Genomic DNA, 12,492 nt, shown 5'->3' on the forward strand with positions numbered 1-12,492 from the left:
TTCCCCTGATTTGTTTGTGGGTCTGGCCTTCAGAAGTGAAGTAATTATGGGTGGGGATGAAGTTGGTAAGTGTGATAAGGAAAGAGGTTTTTGGAAGATCTTCGGGTGGGCGTTGGGAGAGGTAGTGTTCAAGGGCAGAGAGACCATGGGTATGTGGGATGTTTGTGTAAAGTGATATAGCATCTATGGTGACAAGAAAGGTTTCAGGTGGGAGGGGAGTGGGAATGGATTTGAGGTGTTCTAGGAAGTGGTTTGTGTCTTTGATGTATGATGGGAGCCTGCAGGCGATAGGTTGGAGGTGTTGGTCTACCAACATCCTATTCTGTTTTGTGAATCTATCGGCTGTACTGAGCTGAGGTAAGTACTGGCCAGCCCCCCTTATCTCTTTGCTAGTATTTGTTTCACATCTTAGTATGAGATTTTCCATTAATCATTTAACACACATTTAAGATCATGATTAACAATTTTGGAATGATTTATTGCAAATTAGATGTTCATTTCACCTGTATTGGTATGATAGTACTGAAAGCGAGGGTATATTCCCAAATAAGGTGATGTATGGAGCTGTAAAAAAAACAGAGTTTTGTGATTGTTTTGATTTGGTTGCTCCCACAGACTTCTTTCACTCCAAAAAAAATGAATAAAAAATAAACCAAATGGCACATAAAACTACAACCAACTGACTGGACTGTTTTCATTCAGTTGCTCCCACTGACTGGGTTCATTCAAAAGAATGAATGAGTAGTCCAACCAACTGAACAATTGTTTTAATTTAGTTGCTCCCACAGACTGATTTCACTCAAAATAATGGATGATAGTCCAGCTGACTGAATTGACTGTTTTCATTCGGCTGCACCCACAGACTAGTTTCACACAGAAGAGTGAATGACTAACTCAGCTGATGCACAAAACTACAACCGAATAAGCCGATTGTTTTCCAACAACTGAATGAGTCAATTACTTTCATTCGGTTTTTCCCATTACCGGAAAGCACTAACTACCTGGATCAGAGCACTCACATGAGACTGATGTGAACACAAAAACTCATCACCAACTGCAGCAGAAAAAATATCCATGAAACATTGTCTGAACTAGCTTGTTTATGAAGATTAAGAGCACATCTGCCCTGACATGGATTTTAACAAAACATAAGATAAGTCATGTCTTGAAATACAACAATTATACAGGGCTATTACAAATGATTGAAGCAATTCCATAAATTCACTGTAGCTCCATTCATTGACATATGGTCACGACACACTACAGGTACGTAGAAAAACTCATGATGTTTTGTTCGGCTGAAGCCACACTTCAGGTTTCTGCCACCAGAGCGCTCGAGAGCGCAGTGAGACAAAATGGCGACAGGAGCCGAGAAAACGTATGTCGTGCTTGAAATGCACTCACATCAGTCAGTCATAACAGTGCAACGACACTTCAGGACGAAGTTCAACAAAGATCCACCAACTGCTAACTCCATTCGGCGATGGTATGCGCAGTTTAAAGCTTCTGGATGCCTCTGTAAGAGGAAGTCTACGGGTCGGCCTGCAGTGAGCGAAGAAACGGTTGAACGCTTGCGGGGGCAAGTTTCACGCGTAGCCCACGGAAGTCGACGAATAAAGCAAGCAGGGAGCTAAACGTACCACAGCCGATGGTTTGGAAAATCTTACGGAAAAGGCTAAAGCAGAAGCCTTACCATTTACAATTGCTACAAGCCCTGACACCCGATGACAAAGTCAAACGCTTTGAATTTTCAGCGCGGTTGCAACAGCTCATGGAAGAGGATGCGTTCAGTGCGAAACTTGTTTTCAGTGATGAAGCAACGTTTTTTCTTAATGGTGAAGTGAACAGACACAATGTGCGAATCTGGGCGGTAGAGAATCCTCACGCATTCATGCAGAAAATTCGCAATTCACCAAAAGTTAACGTGTTTTGTGCAATCTCACGGTTTAAAGTTTACGGCCCCTTTTTCTTCTGCGAAAAAAACGTTACAGGACACGTGTATCTGGACATGCTGGAAAATTGGCTCATGCCACAATTGGAGACCGACAGCGCTGACTTCATCTTTCAACAGGATGGTGCTCCACCCCACTTCCATCATGATGTTCGGCATTTCTTAAACAGGAGATTGGAAAACCGATGGATCAGTCGTGGTGGAGATCATAATCAGCAATTCATGTCATGGCCTCCACGCTCTCCCAACTTAACCCCATGCGATTTCTTTCTGTGGGGTTATGTGAAAGATTCAGTGTTTAAACCTCCTCTACCAAGAAACGTGCCAGAACTGCGAGCTCGCATCAACGATGCTTTCGAACTCATTGATGGGGACATGCTGCGCTGAGTGTGGGAGGAACTTGGTTATCGGCTTGATGTCTGCCGAATCACTAAAGGGCACATATCGAACATTTGTGAATGCCTAAAAAGACTTTTTGAGTTTTTGTATGTGTGTGCCAAGCATTGTGAAAAATCTCAAATAATAAAGTTATTGTAGAGCTGTGAAATCGCTTCAATCATTTGTAATAACCCTGTACTTCTGGTAGCTGAAGGCCAGTTAGGTGCCTGGCAAAGGAAAACTCGCCCAGAGCAAACTGGAGGGGTCGGGCTTGATCATTACCCTAAATACCGCTTAGCACTAGGATACCACCAGGCTTATTTTTGCCTGTATCTTGTGGAAGAGAATAGGTCCATGCGACCTGTGGCCTCTAGCAGTGCTTGGGTCACCTTCTGTTGGATTCATCTTGAAGCAGTGATGTGATGTTGGTTGCTGACAACTTGTTAAATGCAGCAGAGAAGCTAATTGCCATGTGTTGTCATGGGGTTTCATACCCCCTGTCTTTATCATTTCGACACAGATTGACGATTGACTTGATGACTGCAAGATAGCAACTACTTATACTTCTGTCCAGGTACACAGTTCTGGGTAACACAGCCGAATCTGATTCCCCTTTCAGTGCCTTTATATTTATTCACTTCTTCTAAAATCCTTTCCACATAAAACACCAGTTTTGAAGCCTGAGACATTTTGAACTATGTAATCTTGATGTTTCCCATATTTCTACTTTTAATTTACATAGTAATATCTTTTGCTCATATTCTTAGTCAATTAGAATTTTAATTTTGTCTTGCAATTTTCATCTTTTGCAACTAAAATAATCTCTTAAAATATAATCCTTCATAATGTAGTAAAATCGGCATATACTTGTAATATTATGGTATATGGTTTTCCTTTGTGAGGAACTTGGAGGACACTTCAGAGTAATCTGCCGACAGAAAACCCATTTTTATGTCTCAATAAAGTAACTTGCAAAGATGTTACAGTGATGTCATTCTGTGATTTTTATTGTGATCACAGAAAGTTTTGTAAATTACAATTATTAACTTGTTGAAAATTTCTTGAAATTGTGCCCAGAGATAGCATTTACATGATCTTTACAAAAATACATTACATTAGTATCAGTCAGTTTGTAAATGTGTTGTTGCTCCACAGCTATGTGCCAGAAGTTCTGCAAGCAACTGTCTTGCACAGTGAATTGAAAAGCTTCTTCTGACACCAGCACTAACTTAGCAATGAGCCTAGATGCTGCTGTATCTTTTTGTGGTGGTCAGAAATTTACTTTTTGACCAATGTTGAGGTTGTTGAATATCAGGCTCTAATAAAATGGACAAAGATAATAGTGCAAATAACTGCTGTGATTGATCTTAAAGAAAGAACACCATTATTTTCCTAAATTTAGTTAAGGTAACTGCAGGCCTAAATCAAATTGACCAAATTAGTATTGGCCTGTGTTCCATCCAAGCAAAAGTTCAGTATTTTAGACCATGTCACTTGCAAATCAGAAGTTACTATCCCTTCCACAATGTGTGAAACTCTCAAGTTTTAGTAATGTATGCTATATGATTTATGATTGTTATGTTGCTACATAAAAGGCATCTTCGCAGTAAGTAACTGGCTTTTTCCACTCATTATGATGTATTATTTTATCTTGTTTAAATTAACTTTCGTATTGCAGGTAATGAAACAAGAACTGACAGTTCTACTTCCTGAAATCTCATCTGTTTCACAAGAAAGTCTTGAATTAATTCTTCCATACATCAAGGAACTTATGGAAGACCCAGAAACATCAGTGCTGGCAGCTTGGAACCTTTTTGATCTTGTTGCAAAACATCTTGGGCCTAAGCATACTGCTAAGTTTCTGATGCCATCGATTCTTAAACTGTATGAGAATGGCACAGAAGATGACAGTGAGCAGAGCAGCAAACATGTTAAACTATACCATCACATTTTTCTGCTGCAGTTAATTGTTCGTCTAGGACTCAAAACGTTCCTTGAGAATTTTGTGAGTCCTTTGGTGGAAGCCGTTGGAGGCTACAGAGATTACTACAGCCGTGATGGAGCCTCCTTTCAGCAGGGTTCAGATCTTAGAAATGCAACATCTTCTCTTAAGTAAGTGTGTAACTTCATCATTCATTTGTCATATTCAATAGATCTCATCATGATGCAGGACCTTGAAAGATGGTGAACAAACAAAAGTGTACATAGCGAGAGAGAGAGAGAGAGAGAGAGAGAGAGAGAGAGAGAGAGAGAGAGAGGAAGTAAATTATTATTATTTGCATGATAGCGATTTCTTGGAAAAAAAAGTTGTTGCTTTTTCTGTTGTATTAAGTAGCCTCTTTTTTTCTCTTTCAAGTAAGTCAATATTTACAAAAATACATGAGTATTTTTTGAAGAAGATAGTTACGTATGTCTGTAACAACAGCCACCTTTTTACAATTTGCTGCTACTTGTCTTGCAGTTTTGCATGAACATTACCACTTGCCATACAGACAACAAGCATTTTTAGTCATTGGAGCTAGGTAACTGGAAGATTTTATCAAAAGGAAAACTAATTGGAGAAAACAGTAAAATTTCAAGGAGCCAGAACAATACACAAAAGTATAAAAAAATTATTCTACATTTTGGAACTGTTAGTTCCTCTCTCTAGAAGAAAAGAGGAATAGGTTGAGGATTGTTAAAAAGGAGGGACCTGTCACTTAGGCTACAGAATAAGTGGGACCCACTTCCTTTGAGGACAGGGGAGATAACAATGAAATGAAAGACACAAGGAAGAATAGGAGATCGAAGATGGTGTATTGGTAAGCACTGTGCTGGATTCAGTTCATAGATGACAGAAGGACAGGGTCAGAAATAAAGATGGCTTAATGAAAAGAGAAACTAGAAGTGAAATGAACAGTAAAATTGAAACTTGGGGGATAGTGGAAAAGAATATGGAAATACACCTAAAAGGACAAGAGAGAAAGATAGAGAAATGAAAATAAAAAGCAATTGAGAAATTGATTCTACAATTAATTAAAAGAATAGAAAGGAGATTATGTTATTTTTAAAAGAGGTGAAGTCTGGAGGGTGGCAAGAAAAAACGATATGTTGGACAGCAAGTTCTCAACTCTAGGAGTTCAGGGAAACTATTGCTGGTTGGAGAATCTAAATAGATCATGTGTTGTGTCCGTTCAGTCATTCTGTATTGCATTCTCCGGTATTGGGTACTGGTTATCCTCAAAGAGGACAGTTCTTCTGGGTCCACCTATGCACTCAGATGTTTGGTGGTGCTCCTCTGTACATAAAACTCTGTGCCCTGAAAATATGTTACTTGGTAAACATCACATGTAGTGTCACATGTTTCTCTGACTTAAGTGGTTTACCCATGATACAGCTGGAGTAAATGGCACTGGTTGGGTGCATGGGATAGGTTTTACAGTAGGAACAATTATAGGCATAGGAACCTAGGAGTAGATTTGACAAGAATGTTGCAGAGGTTTAGAGTGCAGTGTAGGGAGGATATCAGGGAGAGATGATGTCATTTCAGAGCTTGTACTGAGACAGTCTTAGACATGTCAGAGTAATTTATTGAGGCATTAAAGGCTTGTGTATTACTGGATGAAAAGTGTTTGTTTTGAAATTCTGTGGAGTAGTTGCAAGAGAGAAAAGTCTAGGGGATGTTGTTAGTGTAGCTGTTGGGGAATTTATTGGTGGAGGAGATAGGTTTGCCATGAATGTCTCTTTTGTAGGAAGAGGAGTATTATATGTAAAGTGCACCAACTGTCTAAGTGTAGTTGTTGTTATTTATTGGTTGGTTTTATAGGAACTGCGGTTTGGTTGTGAGGTTCATTGAAATGGTCATCCTCAAAGAAGGTAGCTCTGGATTTGGAAAAAGGAGTGAAGCTGTTGTAGAAAATGGAGGAGTTGTTCTTCACTGTAGTTCAGACAACAAAGATGTTATTAAATCTGTACCATGTCCAGCAGCTAGCTTTTTGGTCTTGTGGAATACCTCTTCCATGTAACTCGTGAAAACTTTGATGCACAACAGGCCCATCGTAGTTCCCATAGTTGTCCCTCTGATTTGCTTATAGATCTGGCACTCAGAGGTGCAGTAGTTATGTGTAAGAAAGAAGTTCGCTAAGGTGACAATGAACAGCATTTTAAAAAAAAACTTTCAAATGTGTTCTAGAGATGAGAATCTCTATATATTGTGATGTTTGTGTAGAGCAGTGTCACATCAGTTGTGACAATGAAGGTTCCAGTTGGGAGAGGGGGTATTCCAGGAAGTGGGATGGGAATCTCTGTGTGATGGATTAGAGGTGCTTGTCTGCCATGCTAATAAGTCTTTTGCTTTCATTTAGAGTTTTGGGTGCAGAATAAACATTATGTTTCATCACTGTGAGAATGTGAAAGGTGAAACAGTTTGCCTGTGTAATGTATTATCAGTGTCAAGAAAATAATTTGGAATCACAGAAAAGAAAGAAATACTTTTGTGGCTGAAGCTTGACTGGAAATTCTTTCTGCACTAAGGGAAAAAGGAAGTTGTAACTAATTAATCAAAAACAGATTAAAGTCTCTGTCAAAGCACCTTGTTGAATGCTGACTGTTGTGCTACTGCAGCTGATATAGAAATGTACAGCCTGTTAATCTTTGATATTCTGACAACTAACAGAAAATACCAGAAGTTTTGTTGGTCAACTGTAAATTCAACTGGTAAAATTTTGTTGATAGGATTTTGGTACGCCATTTAGCACAGATCCTCAACTTCGCCTTGAGCCCTTCAATAACATTTCCAGAGGAATATAAAGCTCTTGTGAGAAACTCATTGAAATTTTGTTGTTTAAAGACTGATCAACATGCAGAAGTAATTTCTTGGATAATTGTGACTGAATAGTCACAGTAACATATACAAGTGAGTTTATCTAAGACAAGGAAAGAAAGAAATAGTTCCTAAGGACATAGATTCAATTGAGACCCCTAGACACTACCTGGAGTAAGAGCTACAGGAAAGTATTGTGTAAAGCGTGATGAAAAGTTGCTAAATGAATGTAATTTATTATTAAACCTGGTTCTGTAACATCTTAAAGTGAATCAATTACATATGTTAAGTTCTATGGAAGATAAATGACAGCATCAGATCTTTTAGTGGAATGATATGAAAAATATTGTTTTTAAATAGTTTTATTTATTGTTCTCAAATACGGCTAAAGCGTACAGCTTCTGTATCTCGTTGGACTAACATATGGCAGTGAATGGTAATATATTTGTCTTGGCTGCCAATATAATTGACAGTCACAAAAAGGATAGACTGCTACTCACCATATTGTGGAGATGTTAGTCGCAGACAGGCACAACAAAATTACTACTGAACATGTAAGCTTTCACCCAGAAGGCCTTCTTCTGAAACACACACACACACACACACACACACACACACACACACTGTTTCTGGCTGTCTAGGCCAGACTGGAAGCAACAGCACATGAAGGAAGAAGCAATCTGGGTAGTGGGCTTAAGGAGGAGACTGGGACAGGGAGGGGGAGGAGAGCTGGGTACAGGTGGGGGCCAGTAAATTGCTGTTTGTGGGAGCGAATGTTGAGGCCTGGAGGGTTACGGGATTGTAGGATAAATTGTAGGGAGAGTTCCCATCTGCGCAACTCAGAAAAGCTGGTGTTGATAGTAAGGCTCCAGATGGCACAGGCTGTTAAGCAGTCATTAACAGGAAGAACATTGTGATGGGAAGCTGGTTGGTCCAGCTGTTTCTTGGCCACAGTTTGTGGACAGACAGCTTCTTAGTTGTCATGCCCATGTAGAACGAGGCACAGTGGTTGCAGCTTAGCTTGTAGATCACGTGACTGGTTTCATAGGTAGCCCTACCTTTGATGGGATAGGTGATGCTTGTGACCAGACTGAAGTAGGTGGTGGTGGTAGGATGTATTGGACAGGTCTTGCAGGTAGGTCTGATACAGGAATATGAGCCATGAGGGAAGGAGTTGGGAGCAGAGTTAGCGTAGGGATGGACAAAGATATTGTGCAGGTTCATTGGGTGGTGAAATACCACTGTGGCAGGGGTGGGAAGGATAGTGGGTTGGACATTCCACATTTCAGGGCATGACAAGAGGTAGACAAAACCCTTATGGAGAATGTGGTTCAGTTGCTCCAGTCCCCGTATGCTCCCACAAACAGCATTCTACCATTCCTTACCCATATCCTGCTCTCCCTCCCCCTCCCTCTCCCCACCCCAGACTCCTCCTTACTCCCACCACCCAGATTGCTTCTCCCATCATGTGCAGTTGCTTGTAGTCTGGCTTCAGCAGCCAGAGACAGTGGTCATGTGTGTGTGTGAGCTGTGTTTGTGTGAATGTGTGTGTGGATGTTGTCTATTTCAGATGAGGCCCTTCTGGCCGAAAGCTTGCATGTCTAGTAGTCTTTTTTTTTTTTTTTTCCTGTCTGTGACTCAGCATCTCCGCTATATGGTGAGAAGCAATCTACCCTTTTCATAATATTGTCATCATTCCATCCTGGTTTTCCCATAAATATAATTTTTGCTTATCATTTCATTACACATTTCAGGGGTAACCCCATCAGCATATCTGTCAAAATCAATCCAAAGTATGTGATTGCCTTTTCAGTGCTAGAGATGTATGCAGATGTCCTGAGTGGTGTCTTGTCTGAAGTGATAGAAAGATGGCAGTGATGTTTACAAAGGTGGTCAGCACTCATGGTCACAGGCTTGTTGGCCTCACAAAAAAGTGCCATGGAAAAGCTGAAAAACCAGAGTTTGACTCACATTTGAGTAAAAGTGCTTGATATCTTGTGAAAGCCTACTAAAAAATTTTGAAAAAAATCATAAAATAGAATATGTATATTCTTCAGCCACTGATAGGATCTGATTGTTTTTCAGCCTTTTACACATCTCTCTGTAGGAATGCAAATACTTTTCAGCCCCCGGCATACCTCACTGTAGGAATGCAAATACGAGAGATTTGCACTATTATGTAATACGAATGACACAATTAATAAAATATCCCAGAATTACTGTGATGAAGTTCATTAAAGAATAAAAAAAGTATGCTTCAAGAAAGCATTTTAAGTTGTATATGGCGATCTGGGGCGCTTGTATTTCTGTATAGTGGCTAAAAAATGTTTTATTGTAATCCAATTAATTTTTCTGTCTGCCACTGTTAGAGAGACTGCCACAATTCATTTCTTATTAATCCATATAATTCACTTCAAATCCTAAGATTAAATATGTGGACAGAAAGGGTGAAGTTAGAATTCCAGAATCCTTGCCAGAAAGGAGTTCAGGGTTTGATGACTCATCACCAGTGAGGTCATTGGAAATGTAACACATGCTCAGATGTACAAGAATGTGGAAATAAGTCCTTTTCAAAGAAGTCATCCCAACATTGATCATGAGTTGTTCAGGAAAACAACAGAAATCCCAAATTTATGAAAAGGATAGATGCTACTCACCGTATTGCAGAGGTGCCAAGTTGCAGATAGGCACGGCAAAAAGAATGTTGGAAAGCTCACTTTCCGACAGTCTTTTTGTTGCTTCAAGAAAGCATTTTAAGTTGTATATGGCGATCTGGGGCGCTTGTATTTCTGTATAGTGGCTAAAAAATGTTTTATTGTAATCCAATTAATTTTTCTGTCTGCCACTGTTAGAGAGACTGCCACAATTCATTTCTTATTAATCCATATAATTCACTTCAAATCCTAAGATTAAATATGTGGACAGAAAGGGTGAAGTTAGAATTCCAGAATCCTTGCCAGAAAGGAGTTCAGGGTTTGATGACTCATCACCAGTGAGGTCATTGGAAATGTAACACATGCTCAGATGTACAAGAATGTGGAAATAAGTCCTTTTCAAAGAAGTCATCCCAACATTGATCATGAGTTGTTCAGGAAAACAACAGAAATCCCAAATTTATGAAAAGGATAGATGCTACTCACCGTATTGCAGAGGTGCCAAGTTGCAGATAGGCACGGCAAAAAGAATGTTGGAAAGCTCACTTTCCGACAGTCTTTTTGTTGTGCCTATCTGCAACTCATCATCTGCACTATATGGTGAGTAGCAGCTATCCTTTCCATCTTGTATTTTCCCGTGTGTGAGAAAACCGAAAGTTGTGTGACTGGAGGGGGTTGTGAATTTCCACTGCCAAGAGTGAATCTTGTGTCTGTAAACCAGTGTGTCATCTTACTTGGTGAAAGGCAGTTGAGTAGTGAGCTGTCTGTAATTGATGAACTGTTGCCACAAATTTTGCTGCTCCATCCATGAATGGAGTGGATGGAGTGGAAAGAAACTTTAATGTATGGAGCTATAAAGGGAACCTTTTCAATTAAATGTACAGTCTTGATAAAAGTTAGCACTTATTCTGATGTATAAATAGCAACAGGGCAGTTTTATGTGGAAAACATTTCTGAATAGTGAGGAAATACTTATTTATCCTTAGCTCTATACATAAATATTGACTGCATTAACAAAATTACTACTAGTATTAAAATCATCATAGGCAATGTGCTGCCAGTATAGAACATCCTTGAAGGTTTTCTGCTGTTCTCTGTTTCTCAAAACACAGATGAGTAAATTATTTATAGAAAATTTACACCTAAGTAATGTTGAAAACTGCCAAATTTCTTTCCTAGAGGCTGTGATTTTGACGACAGTACTGTAGTGGGTGTGCTTTCTCCATTGGATGAAGACTCTTCAGGTGACTCTGAAAAATCTAAGCCATCAAGTGGTGACAATGTTGAGCAGACAGGAGAAACAGAGAAAGATGTGCAAAATGGTGCTGAACCAGGTATCTTTGATTTTGTATCTTATGTGTGCCAAATGATACACAATTCCTTAGTTAGTAGTTGTTATAGTGTCTGATGTTACAATTCATTTGTTAATTTTTCATCTCATGCTATGCATCTTACAACAACTTATTCAGTTCAGTGTCGATGTAGGTGTCAGGTTTCAGCAGTTCAATAATTGATTAAAGACTTTAAAATATGGATATCCTCTTTTTATATTCAAAAGTCTTCATTTATTATTTTTCTTTTTAAATTAATTAAAATTGGCATATATGAGGTGAATCTGAAAAATTCATTAAATGGTCTCAGAAAATAAATGACAAGAGTTGCAAACAAAATACCTTTACTAGCCTTCAAAGTAATCACCATTAGCTACAACACACTACTACATGGGTCGTAAAGCTGATGAAAACTGTCAGCAAATGCTTTTTTTGGAATCTTTGTAGCACTGTGGTCCCACATTATTGGATATCCATGTCAATACGGGAGATGAGACCAGGTGCTACCAATGCTATCCGGAGACCAAATGACAGTCAGTGGTATGGTTTCATCATCTTCCTGCCTCCCCATCTTCCCCACCTCCTGTAGAAATTCATTAAGATCAAGACCTTGCTGCCAAAAAAAGGTGATCAACATTGTCTCATTCGTGGATTTTGTCAGGTGACTCTTTTTGTGAGGTGGGAAAAAACAATGAACACCATGCCATTGACTGTCACATGATCTGCAGATCATATTAGGAGTACCACCTCTCATCTCTTGTAAGTACAGGGATAACCAACGAAGTGTGGTCATGGTGCTCTGAGTGATACCACAAGAAACATTTTCTGACAGTTTTCGACAGCCTTACAACTGATGCCAAAGGTGTGTTGTAGCTAATGGTGATTACTTTGAAGGCCAATAAAGGTATTTTGTTTGTAACTATTGTTCTCTTTACTTTCTGAGAGCATTCACTGAACTTCACAGGTGCATCTTGTATAATCCATATGAAATTAAAGATTTTTTTAATGTGTTTATTTCACCTGGCAAGATTAGAGCCTTATCACTCTCTCCTACATTAAGACTTCTTTTCTACGTTAGAATTTGACTAATTTCACAATACCTATTTCAGGTTTTAGGGGTTGTAGAGGAGACTTAGCAGACAAAGTTTTGTTAAGGGACTCATGTCTGGAAATGTATTGTTTTGATACACAATATCTTTGAAGGTTAGTTCATGGCACACACACTGAGGACCCTGCTGTTTGTTGCACAAGGTATACCTATGATTCATGCTTTTCTTTTGCACACACTGACCACAAACCCTGGCATGTGCCCAACAGTTTCTGCTGCTGGAAAACTCGTGCAAGGAGGTTGTCTTCTGACTCTATAGGAGTCTCATA

At 39.3% G+C, this 12,492-nt stretch overlaps 1 protein-coding gene across 1 annotated transcript in view; it reads left to right on the forward strand.

Moving 5' to 3' along the window:
* LOC126412163 (WD repeat-containing protein 81) overlaps window positions 1-12,492 on the forward strand; it is a 300,014-nt gene that overhangs the window by 142,084 nt on the left and 145,438 nt on the right. The window contains exons 13-14 of the mRNA XM_050081630.1: window positions 4,008-4,441; window positions 10,964-11,118. Of these exons, the coding sequence (XP_049937587.1) occupies window positions 4,008-4,441; window positions 10,964-11,118 (589 nt within the window). The remainder of the gene's footprint in view (window positions 1-4,007; window positions 4,442-10,963; window positions 11,119-12,492) is intronic.

The sequence above is a fragment of the Schistocerca serialis genome, chromosome 7, assembly GCF_023864345.2.
Source record: "Schistocerca serialis cubense isolate TAMUIC-IGC-003099 chromosome 7, iqSchSeri2.2, whole genome shotgun sequence".
Classification (NCBI taxonomy): domain Eukaryota; kingdom Metazoa; phylum Arthropoda; class Insecta; order Orthoptera; family Acrididae; genus Schistocerca; species Schistocerca serialis.